The following is a 22944-nucleotide window of genomic DNA, read 5'->3' as shown; positions in this document are numbered from 1 at the left end:
CTGCCCCCCCACCTTTCTGTCTCTCTCTCTCTCTCTGGGTCTTTCATAAATAAATAAAAATCTTAAAAAAAAAACGAGTAAGTCAATTGACAAGTACTTTTCCATCCACGTTCTCAAAGCTGTGACCAGCACTGGCTCGCTTGCCTGTTTTCCTTCGAGGCTACGATCACCCAGGACATGTTGCTGGGCAAGTGGGGGCCAAGCCTGGAAAACCTGCTCTGGGTTCTCTGGCCTGGCCTTAGGCGGGGCTTTGAGGCCTTGGAGGACACGGAGGGAGGGAGCCAGCAGGACACGGTGGCCGGTGGCCGGGCCAGTCCTGCCCTGGGGCAGAGGGAAGGGAGCGGTGGCGGTGGCGGTGGCGGTGGCAGTGGCCGCGGTGTGGGCCGCCTCCCCAGCTTGCGTGTCACATCAGGTTGCATCTGGCACAGGCCCGTGATGAGGGCGGTGGCTGGTTTGTTATCTTTGATTTTCTAGTGTTTAATAAGGTAGATGGGAGATTTTCTGATGAGTGGTGTAAGTGACATCAAAGCACTTGGAAGTTTCCGAAATACGATAGCATTGGCTTTTTGTCTAATTTAACTTAAAAGTTATGACAAGATGAAAATCTTTATATATTTAACAAATTCCGTATCTTTCCCCATTCGTTGCATTTCTTCGTGTGTGTGCAAAAATAGGAATGGACTTCCTGAAACAATTGGCACAAGGTAGATGCGGTTCTTTTCCTCTTCGGGGTGATGTGGGTCCCCGTGTACAGAGATTGCCTGAGATGGAACGGGCAGGGCTCCAGAGTTGAAAACCACAGAAGTGTGGGGACAATTGGGTGTACAAGTAGAAAATAAAGAGAGGAGGGCTGGTCTCACCTTGCATCTGCCAGGGAACATTTATTGCTGCCTCAGAGAAACTCCGGAGGGTGAGGTACGTGTAAAACCATCTGGCAGCGAAAGTGGATGGTCCTAGTGGGTCTTGGTAACATGATGTAGGTTACTAACCTTGAGTGAAATTCTTTAGGGCAAAATTTAGAGTTTTTAAAGGTACCCCATATTTGGCTCTAAGATGATAGAGAAATAGATATGGTGCATCAATCGGCACTTGGTTGCTGGTAACAGAAACCACTCGATCTCGCTTAAACGCCCTGGGCTTGGAGGTCAACTTCTGGCCATTCGCAGAAGCCTGCTTCCTCTTCCTGGGCGATCGGAAGGACTAAAAGCACAGCCTGTAGTCTGACATCCAGGTGTGACACTGAGGCCACCAGCACAAAACTGGCCGTCCAGAAGAGCCCCTACCTCTGTGGACAGCATGGAAGCTGGGAAATCATGCAGACACCTGCCTGGATGTTAGTTCCGGAGACATAGCATCTTCGCCACAAGGCCCACCAGCAAACCGGCTGCCCCACACTCCCGAGGACTTCTGCTACTATTCCAGAAAAATCAAATGCTCCGCAATCGTTGGCAGAAAATTTCCACCTTATCGTGTCTTCTTAATCTCAAGCAGGAGGAAAGCAGGTCACGGGTGGAATTCAAGCTGTAAGGAAGATTGGGAAAGGTACAGATTTCAGTTCCCTGGGCTCATCAGTGAGCCACAGCACACCCATGTGCCACAAATGTGTTAAAAGTGTATCAAGAGATCTCTATCTCCTAAGCCTTTTGGGTAGCCACAAAGGGCCGGGCAGCCAAAGCAACTTTTGGCCAGTAACCTCACCTAGCCCTCCTTCAAAGGGGTAGTGTGGACCGAGCGGGGCCTGATGGCTCATGCCTCGATTTCTATGGATAAAGACTATGAGGAACATTGGCTCTCCCTGCTGTGCTGTGATGTGTCATGTGAAGCCAAGAGTGTGTCCAGTTAGCCAGACAGCTACTTAAGAAGCCCGCTGCTGGCTGAGCTGCTAAGCATCACCGACGAGGGACACTCTTGGCTGCTGGATAGTTTCAGTGGTGAAGTGTGGACAACTGGGCTTGGGGAAGGCCAGCTCCTCACAAGTACAGCTCCAGGTAGATGCCCCAAATCTCTTCTGTTTACTTACATGTATTTGCTTAGAGATGTTCAAACTAGTTGCAGGGTGACTGCTCTAACACACACGAGTAAGAACTTCATTATTATTTGGAAATACTCAATATGAAAAAATTCATTTCAAATTCATTTGCATTATCACACACACAAAAAATCAACATTGCATTTGTCAATGACAGAACAAGAAGAGCTGTTAGAATTTTTAACTTTTGAGTGGTTTTAAAAATGGCTTGAAATTGTTTCATCAGCAACTCAGGTAAACAGAGTTTCTTGTCAATGATGACCACCAAGAATCTGAAGACCTCGTCATTAAAATAAAATAATCGAGAATTAGATATAGTCGTTTTAAGCAGAACGTTTGATATTTAAGTTGTGTCTAGACAGCAAGATCAAGTTTCTCATTAAGGTGTTTTAAAAAATGTATTTGGGGATTTTGCACAAAATCAATATTTAAAATCTTCCCTAATACTTTGGGTTTTACTGATTTTCGTTCTTATTATAGCATATGAAGAAAATATAATACTTTGTCCTACTAAGCGCCAAATAAACACTCAAAAAACTCTAGCTTAGTGCTATAAAAACACTTTGTTTTCTATGTGCACTATGATGTAAAAAAAAAAAGGTAGGGCTTGGAATGGAATAGAGTGAGCCATGTTCTCACATAGAGAACAAGATTTCACAGTAAATTTAAGATTATTTACTTGCTACATTAACATTCTACGCAGAGGATAATGTTCTTGGCTCCTTTTCCTTTTAAAATTTAGTTATCAGAATTTATCACATGCACCATCACCACCACTATTGCTCCATCTCATAAAAAACCTGCAAGAAATGTTCAGATTATATATGTCCTCCTTTTGTATGTTACCAAATCTTGCTCATTCTCTACAGCTAGCTCTGAAAACCCAACCCAGTGACTCTTTCCCCTCTGACCAACTCTTCCCTTCTGCTTTGGGCCTTTTCAAACATCAGGTTATCTTTTGACAAATACTAATAGCATCTTATCTCATAAGCAACTTGAGAGGATCCCTGTCTTAACTTCTTTATACCCCCCATCACTCGGGGTACACACTAAGTAAGCTCTTAATGGTTACCACTAATTACTAAAATGCTTTTGGAGTATCAAACATTAGGAATGGATTGACATCAACTAATGAGTTTTTTTCTGGTTTTAAGTGTTAATATATACTCATTCTTGAAAATATGAAAAATAAAATAAAAATCATAATTCTATTCAGAAATATCACTCTCAAAAAAAAAGAAATATCACTCTCTCCATCTTTATTCCTTTCCTTCTTTTTGTACACTTCTATGCATTTTTAAAAAATAAAACTTGAATCCTACTGTATGGAGTTGTTTGTTTCCATTTAACATAATTGTAAGATTTTTCCCCATGTCAAATAAATTATGGCACATGCAGATATTTTACAAATATTAAAATGATGTCTTAAAACAGTGCTTCTCAAACTTTAATGAGCATACAAATCATCTGGGATTGTTACAATACAGATTCTGGTTCAGAATCTGAACCAGAATAGGTCTTGAGATGGGTCCCAAGATTCTGCATTTTTAACAACCTCCCAGATGATGGCAACACTACTAGTCTACTCTGAGTAGCAACGGCTTTGAAAAAAATATATTCCAGTAATTATGAACACACATAATTTTCAATGCCCGGCTCATAAGCAGTGAAATACCACATCAATGGAGTGATGAGAATCCTTACACACAATGCAGGAGTAATACAAATATTTATCAAGTGTGTACTACCTATGCGTATAGGCACAAAGATCATTAAAAATCTAATTACTGGTCCATGTCAATAGGTATCAATATTTCCAACACTCTGGATGCAAACAGCCAAAAGACATTTCATAGTGACAAAAAACAGATCAGTGGTTTCCAGAGAACAAGGGAGAAAGGCAAAAAAGGGAGGAAACTTTTATGGGTGGAGGTATGTTCATATCTGGATTACGGTGAAATTTTCATGGATATTTTATATGTAAAATCTGTTGCAATGTATTAAATTGTACACTTTAAATAGTGCAGTCCATTGCCAATTACATAATAAAGCAATTTTTTTTAAATATGGGGAAGGGGAAGCCACAAAATGTATTCCAGAAAGGCGTTTACTTTCCACCAGCAGCATAGGCAAGTGCCTGCTTCATCACACCTTTGGCAATACTGTAATTCTTAATAGAGAGAAAAAACCCTGCTAATTTAAAAGGCAAACATATCCCATTTGTTCGAATATGCATGTCTTTGATTAGTAGTAGGCTGAAATTTTTTTTGTTGACCAGCTCTTTTGTTATGTTAGTGTTTCTTTTAACTTATAGGAGCTCTTTAGATATTTGTCAAAAATATATCACCAATTTTTTCCCTCAGCTTGATGTTTACCTGTGTGTATACTTGACGTAATTGTAAGAAGACATTTTAAAGAAGTTCAGGAATAAAAAAAATCATCTTAACGCTGCTCCACACACAAAACTCAAATCCAAAATACAGAATTAGACAGAAGTAAAACTGAAGTCTTTTCCAACCACCTAATTTCTTTCACAACGTGGCTGACTTATAACCACAGATTACATCAGAAGCTAGCCATGTATATAAACACATCAACTTCTACCTTTCACATTCATTCTTATGGTTGGTTGATATGTAAAGTGGGTTAGTTGCATCCTTTATACAGTGGAAATAGTGGTACTGATATAAAATATTCTGTGACTTGCTCAAGAGTAGTTAGAATTTGGATTTATAAATTCCCATTTATTCATACTCTCTCACTGCATGAGAAATGCGTCCATGAAATCACACTGGGTTGTGTGGTTTGGCGTGGTTTTTCCGGTTTGTTTTTTGTTGAGCCAATTGAATAAATATGTAAATATTCTCCTGGAGTGAGGGTAAATCTGCCATGCCAATTGGTCCAAATGCAAGGAAAGAACTCCCCCAAAAGTATCTATAAAATTGTCCAACCCTTTGAACAGGAGTCATAATTAGCCACTAGAAGCAAAAGATACACACATAACATTTAAAGAATGAATCTTAGTTTCCTTAATAAAGTATCTTCAACTCTCATGCTGAAGCTTTTAAGAGTTAAATCATTTGGCCAAGGACACAAAGCTAAGTGCTGTCCAATCTAGAACCAGAATCTAGATTTCTTGAGACGCAAGCCAAAGGGTAGTAGAGGATGGAATGACGTGGGGATCAGTGATGGGGCTGAGACTCCCGGAAAATCAAGTTCTTTGAGCTATAACTTCTTCAAACCTAAAATGAGGTAGGTGAGTTAAATGACGGCTAAATTTCCTTTCAGCCCTAACCTTTTCTAAATGCAGGCTGGACAAGTGGATAAAATCTCTGACAGATGAAGTCCCATTCTGGAGCTTTTTTATCACTAACAAAGGGTTCAACTTAAGCCGGTGTTAGCTCAGGCTCACTCCAGCACTGCCCTATTACCTGCATAGTGCTGGCAAATAATCTATCCTCGTATTAGAGGAGGACGTGAGGGCCCAAAGAGGATCCTAATAGCAGCTACACCTCAGAGTTAAAATAATGAAGAGAGCATATGTGTGAGTACTTAGCTGGGTCTGGCACAGAGCAAGAAGTCCAGGAATTGCAGATCTGTGTATTTGGGGTATCTTCGTTCATCCGGGCTGATGTTAACAGAATGCCATCAACCAGGCGGCTTATAAACAATTTATTTCTCAGTTCTAGAGGCTGGAAAGTCCAAATTCAAGGCTCTGTCAGTGTCTGGTAGGGGCCTCTTCCTGGCTCATAGGTGGTCTTCTCATTGTGTCCTTACATGGCAGAAGCAGCAAGGGGCTCTCTGGAGTCTCTTTTATAAAAGAGTACTAATACAGTTCACAAGGGCTCCACCTTCATGGACCAATCACCTCCCTATGCTCTACCTCAAATATCATCACAGTGTGGGATAGGTTTCAACAAATGAATTCAGAGGAGACAAAAACATGCAGTCCCTTGCATGGAGGTAAAATCTTAACCAATTTCCAGGGCACTCAGGATTCACAGGTGAAACTCATAGTATCCACAGTGAGTCAAACTAGGTGGATAGGTATACCACAAGTTTGAACAAATATTTTAACAAAAGAATGAGCAAATGTAATTGAAAAATATTCCTCAGGTCTGGCTCACAACATAGTTCAGCTATATATTTAATCTAAAAGACTTCAAGAAATGGTGGTGGGGGAGAGGGGAAGAATGGGAAAGGAATGAACTTAGCAATGGCAAAAGTTATGTGTAAGCAGCCCACAGCCTATCAGGTTTAGTAAATTTGGACTCCTTGCCATCTCTGCACAGTCTCCTCCATGTATCTCTCAGTGTGGCCCACGAACCACTTCCACCTAGAATGCCTGTTACAAACGCAGGCATCTGACCCACAGCCACTTTGCACATGCTACCTCATTATTTCTTACACATTCTGCCATTTGAGCACCCAGTCCAAGTGCCATGTGGCAAATGCTTGAGTCCTAGAATGGCTTAAAGCAAGAGTGCAGATGTGCAGGTTCTGAAGACAAGGACCACCCAAGCCAACTTAGCTGCAGCCCACACAACTGAGAAGCCAGTGTTCAATGGATCAAGGCTAAGAAGCAAAAGTAAAACGTACAGCCCATGAATCTGTCAAGTATCTGGGCCCTAGAGGGAACAGGTATCGTTGGAAAAGTGACCCTTTTGGAGTCACTTTCTAAAATGCCAATAACAATATTTCTTCCACTCTTAAAATTTATTTTAACAGTGAACTAAAGTGACACTTTCCACCATGGTGAGCAGTCAGGTAAAGTCTATTGACAACTGAATTGTAGTCTTTATTAAACTTATTTTACAAACTTATGTCTGCTAATACGAAAAGGCTGCTTTCACTTTAACACGTGCTTTGTAGATTTACACCAGCAGTAAAAAAGGCTTCGGTTGAGTAGAGTTTGGTCTTCAAAAATGTGACTACATCCTTCATCTCCAGCCTTTCCACCTCCCAATTAGGGACCTTGCCAAAGAAAGGGGAAAATTATCAGTTTGCAAGAAGACGACATGTAAAATAAAAACTAATTTTGAGATCCACGCGTATCAAAGTAACATCGAGGCAAATGTTTTTTTTTTTACACAAGCGTTATCTTGTAATTACTCATATTTTAAAGGCTTAGGAAGACTATATGCTAGGGTTGAAGAAAGCTCTACCAGTGAAAATTCTAAAAACTTTAAAGGTTTTCTAAAGGGCACAAAAACTCATTTCTTGGGATAATCTTCCTGAGAATTTATATGATATCCATTATGGGGAAAAAAGTCTTAAGTAGCAGCCCATTAAGAAAAACATGCCATCTTAACCTCAGTAATTTGTACATAATCCATGCTTGGATACGAAAGCACCAAATGAAGATGAGAATGTTTACGCTTCACATTATGTGCAGGACCAACTGAGTGGCATTTAGATAGTTTCCAACATTAATATATATAAGCTTATTCATAAGGTTCTTGCTCCATACAGGAGAGACATGTGAAGAGGCTGGCCAAGCAAAACTGTGGAGCTCAGAATCAAAATGAGCTGTGGGAGGGAAGAGGAAGCTGTCTTCTCTCATGCCCATCCAGCTTTTCCTGGAGACAAACATCCTACGAGCCTCACATCGGTCCATGAAAACAACGCTTAAATTCACATCTTTTCTTCCTTTGTTCAAGAAACTCTGGAAATTGAATATGATGTCATAGGTCTTAAATTAAATAAGAAAATGTATTTTTTATATTTTTCCTCTTAACAAAAAATAAAGTTGATCATAGTGTTTATAAAATTCCTAGTAAATAATAGTTACCAGTTGAGTAGAAACCACATCATGCACAGAAATGTTCTTTTCCAAATAAGAAATAACTAAAGTACTTATTCCAGTACTGCTGACAATTCCTCTAGGGTCCTAGTAACCAAGCTCAACCACAATATCCCCAGCAGAATGGACATCAGTAACTGAAAAGTATTTTGTTTGCATTTTTTTCTTACCAAGATTACATGAAAACCCATTATTTTCAAATGTCGCATTTTCATGGCAAGGAATCCTTTGGGGTGGCCTAAATCCAAGCAGTATGCAGATCTAGGAACACACAGTATAGCTACCCTGAAAATGAAAGTGCACAAAAGGAGACCCGTTACCGAAAGTGCACAAAAGGAGTGAGATTACATCTACACTCATGCTGCGTTTCCTGTTCTTTGGAGATTTCAAATTCAAGTTCTCTGCTGACCACAGTTGTCACCATCCTCTACCTCATTACTTACCTCTGCAAATACTCCAGTACAGCACTGTAAGCATTTTAAGGCTTTCCTATGCAGTGTTAGTCTCTGCTATAAATATAATTATTTATGCTACTAGAAGTACTGATGTAGATAAACCAAATGGCAAATGCTCTCCTTCTACATATTGTCTCCTAGAGAGAGAAGCATTTAAAAACCAGAATGAAGAGAACAAATACAAAGAAAAAAAAAACACTAAGAGAAAGGCCAGACTGTTAAAAAGATAACATCTGTATGTGTACCACAACTTGGAAGGTGTAATTCGTTTTTTTCATTGTTCTTGACCTTTTGGAAAGATTAAGCCGGTTGGAGAAAAAAAAAGGCATTTGTATTCTTCCTGTCTTCCCGTATACTTTGGCTGTTATGTGAGATAACATAAAATAAATTTTATTTTTTTTAGGAATGCTCCTATTCCTTACTTCTTCTCAGTACTTTAGGCTGAGAGCTACTGTATTATTAGGCTCAAACAGTGGAGTACCCAAAAAAGAAACATTCTCTTTCACAGAGGTCAGAGAAAAAGCCTTTCTCTCAGGGAAGATGGCTAACAAGTATAGGGAAATCACAGTGAAGAAGATGGCCAAGGAACAAGCTGGATGGACTCAGAAAAGGGTAAAGGGTACAGAGTTGGAAGAGAAAGGGCAAGGATGAGCAGATAAAGTGTGAATCCCTACAGATTTCCTTTCTCTACCTCACACTACTGTATTTATGTGCATGTCCTATGAAGCAATGGGGATAGAAGTTCCTTGGGGTCACGATCCATGTCTTCCTCATCTTTGTGTGCCCTGAAGGGCCTAGCAGGGCCTTTCCACAAAGACTGACTAAACACAGGGTGTGTGCAACGTGACCCGAAGCATCTGCACTGAGAGTTTCAATTATGTTAACGCTGCTTTATTGTACTACTCGGCTTTAAAACTTAATTTGTAAAAATTGCCTATTTCATTACATGGCTCAACTCTAGTCCACTAACGAATGCTTGTGTTTACACCTAAGCAGTAGATTAATGGTTGCAAAGTCCCTTGGTACATCACAAGCTCTACACAAATAGAAGGTCTTAGTACTGTTACTGCTATCTAACACGAAGTCTATGAGAATTAAATTCAGAAACTCAGCAAATGAATATATGTCAGTAACCTTCGAATATCTGCAGAAGTTACCACGCTGGAAAATGGAAGCACTTGACTTCTGTTAATATCCATTCTGACTTCAAAATCTGAAAGAAAAAAATTAATTTTTCAAACATCCCTCAAAGTGATTTTGTTTCAAAATGTAACTATCACTACCAATAATGATAATGGCATCAGACAAAACATATGATGAGCTTACCATGTGCCAGACTCCAATCTGGATTTTATATGCATCATTTATATCATTTATATGCATCATCTCACTTATTCATCACAGAAACCCTAGGAGGTGGACACTATGTTTACTGCTATTTTAGGGTCAGGGGGATGGAGGCAAGAGCCTTGCAAACACAGCACTAGTACGTACAGAGCAAGAATCCAAACCTGGCAGTCCAGCTTCAGAGCCATAATGCTCCACTAACCTACCATGGACTCATATTTGTGTGAAATAAATGAAAATAAATAAAATACCATAGAGGAAAATCACATAAAGTCCCATACCGATACAATAATTATGTGGCAACTGTGTATTTTTTGAAAAGCATCCTTCTCCCAGAAGGCTTCTTAGCGCATCTGTCACCTTCTCATGTGGATATAATGGTGTGGACGGTGGCGGTAACAGTTCTAAGTCTATGTCCATGTGACAAGAAATATCAAGTTTTAGGCAAGCAGCCAAAATACGAAGCTTGTGAGCATTCCTCTCAGTGTCATCTAAAAAAAGGAGAAAGAAAATACACATAGAGTTAAGAAGAAACATTAACGCCACACTTAAAACACTGTTATTAATGCACCTAAATTCCTGATGATCTGTTTATCAGGAGAAATCTCTCTGTGTCCCCCTAGTTCCCACAGTATCTAAATTGGTGCCTGGTATTTGAAAATGTTTTACAGTTTAAAAGATCTTTTGAGGAGATTTATAGTCTAAACTCTTCACTGAATGATGAGCAATGCCCAGGAAAGTTCAAATGCCTCATGATTAAACAAAGGCAAAGTTGGAACTCGAATCCATGTTTTCTGGGATTAAGACTGATTCCCCCACTGTGACTGCTTAAAAAATCAGGATGTGTTACTGTTTCTTTTTCACAATTTGATTTTGGAATTTCCTAACATTGTTTTTAAAGGAATTTAAACTTCTCTATTCTCAGACACATTACTGAATTTTGTATATCTAGCTGAATATTGCTTTTCTTTAATACTAAAGACCAAAAATCAACAATTAACTTCGTCCCAGGAGTAAATAAGTTAACTACTTTGGGAACTATTTGACTGCTTGATCTAAGAGCTTGTGTCCTCCCCATAGGCCAAGAGTCACAAAGTGATTAGGGCTGCAAAAGCTGACTGAACTGGGCTCCAAACGTGACATATAAGGATTAGGAAGTACAAACACCTCTGATCAAGGCATACAGAACACCGTGAATATGTAGCCTTTGCACAGGTGCAGACAGTGTAAATAAAAGGAATAACGGAGATGTGTTTCTGATCCTTGCCTTCTACACCTAAGGTCTGTCATTAAAGGAGGCTGTGGGGATCCCTGGGTGGCGCAGCGGTTTGGCGCCTGCCTTTGGCCCAGGGTGCGATCCTGGAGACCCGGGATCGAATCCCACATCGGGCCCCCAGTGCATGGAGCCTGCTTCTCCCTCTGCCTGTGTCTCTGCCTCTCTCTCTCTCTCTCTCTGTGACTATCATGAATAAATAAATAAAAATCTAAAAAAAAAAAAAAAAAAAGGAGGCTGTGTAGGTTTCCTGTTTGAGGCACTGACCTCTAACTTCATCATTTTGCATCCTTTCCTGAGTAGCATCTGCTCTGCACATTTTAACTAACTCTACTTCGACTATGACCCCATTCCGAATCACAAGGTAGCTAGCTAGCAGGACTGCCTTATTTTGGGCACCACTGTACACTGACACTGTACCTGATACCAGCAGCTCATTGATGACGTCCTTTTGGAGAAGTGGGTTAATAAGGGCCATGGGAAAATGGTTCATCAAGCAAAACGAACACACAGCGTTCAGTAGATTTTCAGAAGAGATGTGGTGAAGATAACCAGTCAGAGAGCTAGTCATAACTTCTTGGAACCTTCAGGGAAACAAAGAAAAGTCAGCTTTCAAATATAAACAGAAGACAAGGCTGTGGTAGGGAGATAAAGTACCAGAGAACCAATGGCTTTAAGGAGCCCAAAGAAAGGAAGTAAGAAAATCAGGCTGGCAGTGAGTACTCGCATGTCTGTCAGGTCAGGTGGCTACCTCAGAATAAATATATATGCTCAATAAATGTTACTTAGCTACCACTACATGTCTTGCACAGAGTAAATATTTCATAGGCTTTAACTCATTTAGTTACTATTAAAACTTGATGGGGTAGGTATTATTAATCTCATAATAAAAATGAATAAACAGGTTCAGAGAAGTTGAGGAACTTCTCCAAAAACAAACTACCATGAAATAACAGAGACAGTGCTGGAATCCAAGTTGTCAGGCTCCAGAGCCTTTTAACCATTCTCTTGACTTTTACCATGAGTATGTCTATAAGGTCTGGAACACTACCACAGTTTTATAACCAATAAAAATAATCTAGCTATCAACACTGAGTTAAAAGAACCGCAAAGTTAATCCTACCACAAAAAACTAATGTTATACATTATGGCAAAGCAGTTAAGCATGAAGAGAGGAAAAATCAAATTAGGCGGGGTCATTTTACCAGGGTGACACTGGTAATAAATGGCACAGACAGGTTCTGAACCCAGGTCAGTCAGTCTTAGGACATAAGCTATTGATCATTATGTAAGAAAAAAAATGACTATATACAAAGTACTGCGATAGCACATAGGAAAGGAGGTAGATAGAGCAGCTTTGGGGACAAGGAGAATTTCACTGAGTGGAAAAGATGGGAAAAGGGAAGATTATCTGAAACTGAGCAAAGAAAGGGGAGGCTTGCAAACGGACACTATCTGTGCTGTTGTCAGCAGCTGGCGAGGCTAAGGCACAAAGCAGTGATTCTTACAGAGAAGGCAAGTATGCCCTGGAGCAAGCCTTATGCACAATGCGGCTGTACAGAAAAGGGCCTCAGATCAGCTGGGAGGTCCCAGGGGCAGCAGCAGATGGGGGAGGGAGGGAGTGGGAGGCTGTGGCAGGCTAAGCAGGACTGCAGGGGTTACTATGGGGTGGGGAGAAGGGAACAGGTCCAAGGGACAGCAGTGAGGCAAGAAAGGATGGGCTGCAGATGACCACATCTGGAACCTGAGTGGGTGGTAATCACCTCTCCGATCTCATCCCACTCCTGTATGTCATGCTTTTGCACACCCAATTGTGTGTCCTTACCTGCACATGTTCTGTTTCTTTCCTCCCTGACTTGAATATAGTGTCCCTTCTGCTCACAATCTTCTTTCCTGCTTAGCTTCCTAAGATTACCTCCTATTTCTCCACCTTTTAAGATCTGCTTAGGTACCACCTCCTCCAGGCAGCACTGCTTGGTGTTCATCCTGAAACTCCTCATCACCAGGCTTGCATCCTGGCACATCCTCTATTGCCATACATGCTGTATAAAATCTATCACTCCAATTTTCATGCTGTCTTTGCCAAAATTCATGTCTACCTTATCCATTACACAGAATCCTGGTAAAAAGGATAGTGTGGTGGGGTGCCTGGCTGGCTCAGCTGGTGGGGTGTGTGACTTGATCTCGGGGTTCTGAGTTCAAGTCCTATGTTGGGTGTACAGATTGTTTAAAAACAAACTTACATAAGGAAGACTCAAAGAGGAGAATGTTAGTAGAAAAGGATTAATCAAGAATAATGATGCACACTAAGTTGAGTACATTAAACATATACAGCTTTTTATATGTTTATCATACCTTAATAAGGTGGTTTAAAAACTCATTTCACATAGTTTTCAGTAAATGGTAATAAATGATGGAGGAGGGGAGGGAGGAGAAGCAGCAAGAAGAGAGGAAAAGGAAGATGTATGGTGACCCCAAGCAAGCCACAGAAATTCGGGAGTTTAGGAGCACACTGAAGACCAGAAATGCAAATCTGCAATTATCTATATGGTGATAAGTATAGATCAAGAAGAAACCAAAGGCCTAAAATGACAGCTTAAATGTTAAATGTTTTCTTTCTTGGGTTTCAAACCCAGGAATGCACTCTGGATTTAACACACTCTCTTTCTCAGAGGCCACCACATAAATAAAATGATGAATGTACCACATGTGGATATACAATGTGCTAAGCCAAATTTTCTACCACTCTCTTCTAGTCAACTTCCCAAATGCTCTGAGTTAGCCCACTTCTCAAATCTCTGCCACTGCAACCAAAGACACCATCATCCTTTCTCTTCCCTAGAGCATTCATTTGGTACCTCCATTGATTGCCTTCCTCTGGAAGTCCAAGATGTACCTCCTTAAGTAGACTAGACAAACAGGGAACATGGTGTAACAAGGTGGAACAGGTAGTCTCTTGGGATGCCCACAGTGAGCTGGAAAACTCCCTAACCACCCAGCGTTTGATCTCCTAATACCATGGAACACGTGTAGCTGTTTCTGGAGTTTTAGTTACCACTCAGCTTGACAGTGTCCACGAGGTGCCGGAGATACATAGGAGGCAGCCTCTTAAGAAAACCAATTCAAGGGAGTAGAGGAAGACAGACTTTGGGGAATACTTTTCACTCTTTATTCTATGCCAGGTCTTAGGCTAAGTTCAGAATCACAAGAACCTAGGTCTAACTCTAGAGAGCTTTCCAACTGAGAAGCAGAGCCAGGCTTCCTGACGAATAATCACAGCTCTGTGTCAGGGCCCCACCAGAGCTTCATATAAGATGTGACAAGCACAGAAGCTCTGACGGCGATAAGCAGGAAAGGCACAGGAAATGTAGCACGAACTGAGTTTTTCAGTACAACAGAGGGTCCAGTGGGCAGCTGCCTTCCAGTTGGCCCAGCACCATTTCTGGGGTTATGTGCTCCAGAGGGACGGGCGGGTGACCCAAACTCAGCCATTCGGATTTCCTGTTTTGGAAATCTGAATCCTGACAGAAAACCACATGGACAGAAAGCCGCTGGGTCAAGTCACTTACCTGATGGCAAATGGATGGCCTGCAACTCTTGCCACCTAGACCCTTGGAACTGGCCTACGTTGTGCCTGGCACCCTGTGGCCTACATTGGAATTTTTTTTTTTTTTTGGAATTCTTTTACACATATCAACCCATTTAATCCTCATAACAACTCACTGTGATCAGAAACAACTCTTCTTTCTTTCTTTTTTTTTTTTTGAAATAACTCTTATTTCTTATCCCAATTTAACAGATGAAGAAACTGAAGCCCAAATTAGTAACTTGCCAAAAGTTAAGTAGCTAATGAATAGCAGAGCTGGGATTCAAACCTAAGCAAAGTGTCTCCAAAGTCTGTGCTTTTAATCACTCCTCTAAAAAAAAGACATATTATATACATTTTTTTTTTAGTGAACCCAAACTGATTTACAGAGGGAGAATTGATGTTCTGGGTGGGAAGCAGAGGTATGAAGAGCTCAGTATGTCTGAGGAACTGCTGTATTTAATAACAGAAATGCATGGGTGTGGTTAAAAATGAAAATGATAGAAAGCAGTAGCTTGGGACCAAATGAATAGTAATGGTCAAAACTGAACTATGAACTCAGGAACTGAAGGAATAAGCTAGGAGAATTTGAGATGAAGATTCCTATGCTGAATTAACAAATACATCATAAAGAACAAAGAAACAAGCAAGACAAAAAAAAATCACCAATAATAACTTCACAAATTAAGAATATTACATCTTATTTCTCGATACTGATGATGGCCATGGGTGTGTTCACTTGTAATAATGCACTAAGCTTATGATGGTATGTAACCTTTTTTTTGAAGTATGTTATATGGCAATTAAAAAAATTAAAAAAGAAGAGGTACATACTTTGGGGTCTGGCTTTTGTAGAAGTGATTGAGAGAAGAATACACATGAAGAATAGAAAGAATGCTCCTCATGTTTAGAGAGCCAGGATCATCTATCACTTTCTTCATGAACAAGTCCATCAAATCAGTATGTCGATAGCCAAGGTTTTCAAATAAAATGAGGAGAAAGAGAACCTTTAAAAAAGAATGAGGGGACAGAAAACTTTTTAAAATTATGGAATGCTACCAGTAATTTTCTTAGATCTCAAAAAATTGAAACAACAATAGAATTGTCCAGATGAATATTCCCTAAAAAGAAATAATTCTCTTTTCCTCACAAAATCTGTTCCAGTAAATCTTGAATCAGTCATTAAGTTAATAAGCAATCTCTTTTTATAAACTGAGAAACAGAGCATACAATGGTTTCCATATTTCCATTTCATTTAAAAAATAAATCCTTTCCTATAATGCTTTGCATGCAACAGATCTGAAAATTACTTTAAATATACCCTTTCTGAGGTTTTTCAAAATGACCAACTCAGTTTTGAACTATTCCCTCTTCCAAACCTAGACACTTCCTACATTTGCAACGTGTTAAGAGAGAACTCAAAATTTTCTCTATTCAATATGTAGTTGTACAAATGAGAACAGAGATGAAATATACTATGATTAAATTAAAATTTCCCGTTCACTTCTCATTTCCTTCTTGGAACTTCTCACTATTAGTATTTCTCTTTCCAAAGCCGATTTCCACAACAAATTCAATAAGCCCCTTACCCTCCAAAGTAAAGGGAACCTAGTGATCGAACACAATTACTACTGCCTCATTACAAAAAGTAGTTTTTAACCACAGGCTTCATTAGATGATTATATTACTAACACAGCCCCAAATTTAAAGATTCTTACTCCGGAAGAAACAAGACAACTTCCACAAGTAGAAGATAGACATGATCATTAAGCAATGACATATTATTCTTCAAAAAGCATAAGCCTGTCATCATGCATTTTTATTATTCTAAGTCTAAAAAAGAAAAAGTAGAAAGACAGAAATAATCTTAACTATCAAAAGTACCAAAAAATACTTTGCAAAACAGTACAAACTTCAGACAACTTTATTTTTCTTTCAGAAAGATGTGATAAGGAGCTAATTTTTCAAAAGTCAATTCAACATTGGAATATTTTGGTCTCTTTAACTGCTCTAAAGCTGATAGAGAAATACCCAGAATGTTAAATGAATTGATATGCTTCTTGAAAGCTTCTGGGGCTTATTCTAACCTGTTAACAAACTTACTTGTTTTAACTTCCAGATATCAATAGTTGTAGCCACATAATCTGCTATTGCCTTAAAAAGATTTAAATTACGGTACTGGAGGTCTCTGCAAGACTGCAATATGGTGATCAATACTTTAACAGGACATCCATGGATATTACCTTTAAGAATGAATTAAATAAACAAACAAAAATTACCAGATGGCTTTGAATGTAAAATCCAAGATATCTACACTCAATATGTTTGTTTCTTGAGAGAAATATTGCACTATATTTTGTAAAAGACAAAAACAAAAAATATAGGCAAAAATAACATTTAGATCTAATCATATCATTAGTTTTTGTTTGTATAACAGTGAAGCTTTTAACAAACAAAACAAATATAGTCCAGAACAGTAGGTGGGATGCTAAAAATTCCCCTTACCTATGACCGTCTTACTGCATTCATTCAGAAGTATAACAGAGCGGTGATTCATGGCAGCTAATGCCTCAAACATGTTCTGGCTATTCAAATCAGAAAATCTGTCTAATTCTCTCAAGGCTTTCATCTAAAGAAAAACAAAGTTTAATTTATAATTTGTGGCGAAGTAAATTAAAAGGGATAAAGTTTGAGCAAAATGACTCAAATAGATACCAAGTTGAATATACATATTAATATAAATAGGAGCGCCTGAGTGTCTCAGTGGGTTAAGTGTCCAGCTCTTGGTGTGGGATCAGGTCATGATCCCAAGCCCCATGTGGTGCTCCATGCCCAGTGGGGAGTCTGCTTCAAGATCCTCTCCCTCTGCCCTTCCTCTCACTTGCACGTGCATGAGCTCTCTCAAACAAATAAACCAATCTTAAAAAAAAAAAAAATATATATATATATATATGTTTATGTATACAAATAGATATAAGTCTACTTCTCTTACTTCTCTTTAGCAAAACTGAACCCCAAAATGCAACATCTTTCTAAAACCTGACTTTAGGAACTGATAGCAGGTCATAAGAATTTTTTTTTTCAAATCTTACCCACTAGAGAAAATTCAAAATCTGTTTACCTCCAGTTTCCTTTTAAGACCAACTGGCGCATCTTTTCCAACACATTTTATCACAGCTTGTAATGTAAAGACACGTTCTATTTTCCAGACTTTCTGATCAACAAGTAATCTGTAATTAGATACAATACCACAATCCCAGGATCCAAAAACCAGAAAAATTATTTTAGAAGTTATTTGGTCCAGCTCCTACTTTGAGGCAAGGCAGATGAAGCCGACAGAAATAACCTACCTGCCCAAGGGAGCATAAGTAGTTAAAGAACTAGGACCAGTCTAGCACTATTTCCTCTCACATTATTTTGCCATCATGAATAAACAAAACACATCAAGACATTATAATAAAATATCCCAATGTACAGTCAATGAACAAGGAAATTAAATATTATTCTCACTGACTTATGACATTAGATCGGTTGCATCAATTTTATAAATTACAAAATTTAAGCTCCTTTTTGGGCCCGGTCAGCAGAATGTTTCCTCCTCAGATGCCCAAATAACTATTATGAGCTGAATACATGCCAATTCTCTCCCAGCCCCCATCGGTTCTATGTTATAAGATCAATTTTGAATTCAATGTTACCCACACTTTTTTTTATGGTAGAGTATAAAAGAAGCATTATTTCTAACTTTACTTGATCTAGAAGCAAGGTTTTAAGTTTAATAAGGCATCAAAGACTATAACAACCAACAGTCTCTCCCCATCCAAATAAGGCAGGCCGGCTTTCATATTGGTTTTTGATTTGAGATATAAAAGGAATAGAGAATGCCACATGAAGAAAGCAGAGACAGTACTCACCGCAAGCCTGCTCGAAGAACGTCCACATTCTTACATGGCTTCATTGCCTCTAAAACGGCTGACAAAACTGAAAGACATTTCTCATCACACTCATTGATACGTTCCTATTGAAATATAATTACAAAAACACTGCAGATGACAAGCCCGTGGTAGACCACCTCACCTAAGCAAAACACTGAACTGAAGCTCTCAATTAAATGACTAAATATCAAACCAGTAATTCATAGTCAGCCCACAATAAACAACATCTTTGAGAAATAAAACGTCATATGTAGTGAATTTTCCAAATAACCAATATATACTTTTACGTTATCAACACTTTTTTTTTTTTTTTTTTACAATTTACCATTACCATCACTTTTTTCCCCCATTACTATCACTTTTAACTACATAGGGAACAAAATCTACCAAATAAACATGGATATATTATGTGGTTTAAACACCCACACAAATAAAAATTCATTCTTAATGAATTGTGACATTTAGAAATCACAATAACATAAAAAGTTAAAAACTCTCATATACTTAATAACATAATTCTTGAATTCTATAATAGGATAGAACTATATGTGAGATCCCTCTCAAGAAATCTAAAAATTATTTAATTCTGATCACTGAGTTTAGAAGTCTGAGATGTCCACACTTAAAAAGTAAATAATTACTTCAATGAGCTATCATTTCTTCATCATATCTGGTACTTTAGTGAGATCAAACAGGACCCTGACTCCCTTGTTTGAAACCAAAAGTGGCTCCTCTACCCAATTTCATCTTTCTTCCAGTCCATTTTCCACTCATACAGTGATCTAAAATATAAATTTGAACATGTCAATCCTTTGCTTATAATACCTCAATAGATCCCCATTGCCAATAGGAAATTCCAAACTCCTTATGCAGGTATAAAAGGTTCTTTATGATTTAATCCCCCCATTTCCAGCCTCATGTCTTGCCACACTATACCCATAACCCCTGCTCCCCAACCATAATTACACAATTTCCTCCCTACTCCCTCAAACACAACCCACAACAGTCTATATACTTCAGCACCACTGAACTACTTTCCGTTCCCTAAACTTGCCAAACTTTTCTTCTGGATAAACGGGCAAATCCTCTGCCTCAGATATTATTCCCTTCACTATCGATCTTGCAACTCACAAACTGCTACTCACTGCCTGGATTCAACTTAGATATTATCTCCTGCTGAGCTTGAATCCTTGTTCTTCCATAAACTGGGCATTTGTTAATTCACCCAGCCCATTGACATCACTACAAATAGTGACGTTAACAGAAAGGTAACCTTGGGCAGGTTATTTAAGCCTCAATTTCCTAATTAGTAAGATGAAAGCAGTATCTGTTTTAAAGGCTACACTGAGGATTATATGACCAATTCTGTTTTCAAACTATATACATATTATCTCTGCCTCAAACACTAATCCTGTATCCTACTCCGGTCTCTTCTCATCATGAAGGCCTTCTCCTAAGTTGGAAGTCTGTTAATACACTCTTACAAGACTCTATTTTTCTTTCATGCATCGAAAGCACTCGGTGGCCATTATTTTGTTCATAATTATATTCCCTTGGGCTCTGCTCAGTGCCTATATGGTAAATATATGACTTATTAAGTGAATGTTGGTTATTTTTGTAATTGCCTACAAAATACCTGTCCTTCCCACTACATTATAAGAATCATGTCTCCTATATGTCTCTAGTGACAAATGTAGTAACTGATACATAACTGACACCAAATATACATTTTGTGTATGAATAAATGAATCCACTAACTGTTTGACCTTAGCCAAGTTGTTTAACATCACTAAGTCTGTTTCTTCATCTGCCAAACTGAGATAAACTTCGACCTTGCAGGGCTATGGAGAGGACTAAGTAAGTGTAGGTACTCAATAAATATTAGTTCTCTCCACTACCCTCCTCTCCTACCTTCAACTAACCAACCTTTCCTTATATATTTTGTATCTCTCCTCATGTTAGTATATTACTATTAGTCAACTCTGGCAAAGAAAAATGGTGTGAGCTTTCATCAATTTCCATAGCAAAGGAAAGGAAAGACCCGGTTAACTTAGGGTCCTTAAATCATCTATATGCAGAAATAAATATAAACTACCCACTCCCCTGATCATCTCTTCCAAGGAGGAGATATATCTTTATTTCCCCTCACTGGTTCAAGGTGTGCCAAACTGAGTAAAACGACATTTAAGTCTCCTTCGGATTTTACCTGGGCCACCCTCAGCAAAGTCTGTACCAGCAGAGTGTTCTGAGGAATTCCAAGCTTCACTATGGCATGAAGACTGAACAGTACGTGATCATAGTGCATGATCTTGGCTTCCCTCAACGTATGTTCACACAGCTGATGAAACGCAGGGTGGTTAAACATCAGCTGCTTTTCAACGCGCCTCTGGTCCTCAGACATCCTTTTGGCGACTGTCCACATTGCTGAAAAATAGTTACTACTGGGGAAAGTAGGTCCTTCTGAAAATATGTCTAGCACATCACTCAGAGAACTACACTCCTGAGACAGTTTTCTAAGGCTGACAGGGGATGGTTTTGTTTCCTTGGTGAGCACATCTTCATTGGAGGCCTCATGACGAAAGTTGATCTTCTTCAATTCGTTATCAGAGACAGAATGTTTTGAATCAAAGGACAGTCTTCTGGGACAAAGCAGTCTGTTGACTGTATGGACTATTTCAGGGCCTATGCCCTGAAAATTATCTCCTGACAAGGCGTCCTGAAAGAGGTATCTAACAGATGACTGCACTCTATTATCGAAGTCACCGAAGAGAAGGTTTCTTGGGTTCCAGTTTGAATGGACAATTTTTGGTCTGGAAAATCCCAGCCTCCTAGTTCTGCTTGTTGGAACTAACTTACTGAGGTTCCGTAAAAAGGAACCCGCTCTGTTAGTCATTGTGCTATCCACTCCAGTACTTTCAAATCCCTTTAAAGTAGTCTACCTAACACAAATGACACTTGTAGGAGTGAAAGAGAAGGCATGCCCGCTGTTTTCCTGTAGGGGAAGGAGTTATAAAAGACATAAGAAATCAAAGCAAGACTTTTATTTTAAGAAACGAAATCAATTTAACGCACACAAAAGTGGGAACCTATGGCGACATTAAAGATTAAAACGGGGGCATCCCTGGGGGGCTCAGCGGTTTAACGCCTGCCTTTGGCCCAGGGCGTGATCCTGGAGACCCGGGATCGAGTCCCACCCACGTCGGGATCCCTGCGTGGAGCCTGCCCCTCTGCCTCCCTCCCTCTCTCTCTCTCTCTCAGGAATAAATGAACAAAATATTTAAAATAATAAAGATGAAAACGGTAAAACTACTTTACCAATGCGGGCCTCCTCCACTTCTCCCACAATGTAGAAACTGTCTTTGAGAAGCCAGGTAAGTTTGCGGTCGACCGTCGGGAGTTTAAAAAATAAGTAAGTGAAATTTCTCATGAAAAGTGTTCCCACACGGTTTCCTATGAAGAAAGGGAGGGATTTCATGGTACCACCGCTTTGGTGATGTCCATGAAAAAGTTCGGACGGCTGACGGATACTCTAACACGAAGACTTAGCAACGGCCGACCCCGGACTGTAAAGGACAGGGACTGAGACAAGTAGAACGCTGAGGAGAGGAAGCGACTCACCAAAGGGACAGTCGCATGCGGCCTGCGCTGCGGAGGGGACACACTCAGCCAGTATCGCCAGAGCTCCTCAAGGGTTAGGAGCCAGTCTTCTCGCAGCTGGGCCACCTACCATTAACCCACCGCTAAAGTCAAGCCCCAAGCAACTCGTTCGACCCTCCTCCAGAAGTCAAGAATCTACAGCGCGTAGCACCACCAACTGCTCCGCCTGGGCTCGAAGCCCACTCTCCTGAGGTCAGAACCCCGTGGTTCTATACCGGCGCAGCCATGACAGCTCCCCCCGCGAGCCGCGCGTATCGCGAGATTTTACGGATCCTTCCGAGGTCAAAAAGCTTACGTTCCCGGCGGTAGGAGAGGCTTGCTCGGCAAAAGGAAAGCCTACCGAAGAGAACAACTGGTTTCCTTGGGTTCAGGGATGGGGGGGACAGGGGAGCGCATAAAGCTTTTCAAGATAGTGTGTGATCGTGTTCCCCAAGACCTAAGCTCTCCGTCCGGGACCCCGGACCCCGCGCTCAGTTCACAGTGCGCCTGCGCCACGCCGTGGTTGCCAGGAAACCGCCCCGCCGCGATTCCTGCCCGAGGGGAGGCTTTAACATGGCCAAGTTCGTGCTTGCGGGTGAGTGAGCCCCACGTCCTCCCGCAGATCGCTCGAAACACCGACGACTACTCGCCTCCTGTGGACGCTGGGCGGTGATCTTCGTAACTGCCTTTTGTTCTAGCAATTCCAGCCCCTTATATGGACCACCCCAGGCTTCTTATGCATCCATTCAAAGATGTTTATTGAGCAGGGTCCTGTGCAAAGCACCCCGACGCTGGGGAGAGAGTGGGGGAAAGGATACACCCGGGCCTTCGAGACCTTTCAGTGTCACGGAATACAGAAGCACGTAAACAAGTAATTTTG

At 40.1% G+C, this 22944-nt stretch overlaps 2 protein-coding genes across 8 annotated transcripts in view; one reads left to right on the top strand and one right to left on the bottom strand.

The window, feature by feature from the left end:
* Window positions 1-6806: 6806 nt before the first annotated feature.
* FASTKD2 (FAST kinase domains 2) lies at window positions 6807-22350 on the bottom strand. Of its 4 annotated transcripts, none has more exons than XM_035710852.2 (13): window positions 22047-22350; window positions 21744-21878; window positions 20635-20852; window positions 18408-18511; window positions 17615-17723; window positions 16999-17122; window positions 16597-16736; window positions 15328-15500; window positions 11328-11491; window positions 9916-10125; window positions 9422-9500; window positions 8003-8117; window positions 6807-7003 (listed from the first exon to the last, which is right to left on the bottom strand). In XM_035710852.2, exons 2-13 carry the CDS (start codon window positions 21853-21855, stop codon window positions 6884-6886), a joined length of 1668 nt encoding a protein of 555 aa, XP_035566745.1. In that variant the 5' UTR covers window positions 21856-21878; window positions 22047-22350; the 3' UTR covers window positions 6807-6883. The 4 variants fall into 4 exon arrangements, with proteins under 4 accessions (XP_035566745.1, XP_035566744.1, XP_035566743.1 ...); XM_035710851.2 differs by having other exon boundaries at window positions 22156-22350; XM_035710850.2 differs by lacking the exon at window positions 22047-22350 and having other exon boundaries at window positions 21744-22036.
* Window positions 22351-22409: 59 nt separating this feature from the next.
* Window positions 22410-22944, top strand: part of MDH1B (malate dehydrogenase 1B) — a 31587-nt gene continuing 31052 nt past the window's right edge. The window contains exon 1 of one of the 4 annotated variants that reach the window (XM_025441559.3): window positions 22410-22659. In XM_025441559.3, coding sequence (XP_025297344.3) covers window positions 22459-22659 — 201 coding nt within the window. In that variant the 5' untranslated portion in view covers window positions 22410-22458. The other 3 variants (XM_025441560.3, XM_049106476.1, XM_049106475.1) reach the window with 3 other exon arrangements.

This window comes from Canis lupus, chromosome 37 (assembly GCF_003254725.2).
Source record: "Canis lupus dingo isolate Sandy chromosome 37, ASM325472v2, whole genome shotgun sequence".
NCBI classification, from domain to species: Eukaryota; Metazoa; Chordata; class Mammalia; order Carnivora; family Canidae; genus Canis; species Canis lupus.
This window is presented reverse-complemented; position numbering and strand designations above follow the sequence as displayed.

Coding starts and splice junctions, on each gene's coding strand:
- FASTKD2 (XM_025441555.3), bottom strand. CDS start 21,321: ATGACTAACAGAGCGGGTTCCTTTTTACGGAACCTCAGTAAGTTAGTT. Junction 16,737..16,998: donor ATGCAGTAAGACGGTCATAG/GTAAGGGGAATT, acceptor TCATTCTTAAAG/GTAATATCCATGGATGTCCT. Junction 9,501..9,915: donor GCCACATAATTATTGTATCG/GTATGGGACTTT, acceptor TTTTTCTTTCAG/ATTTTGAAGTCAGAATGGAT.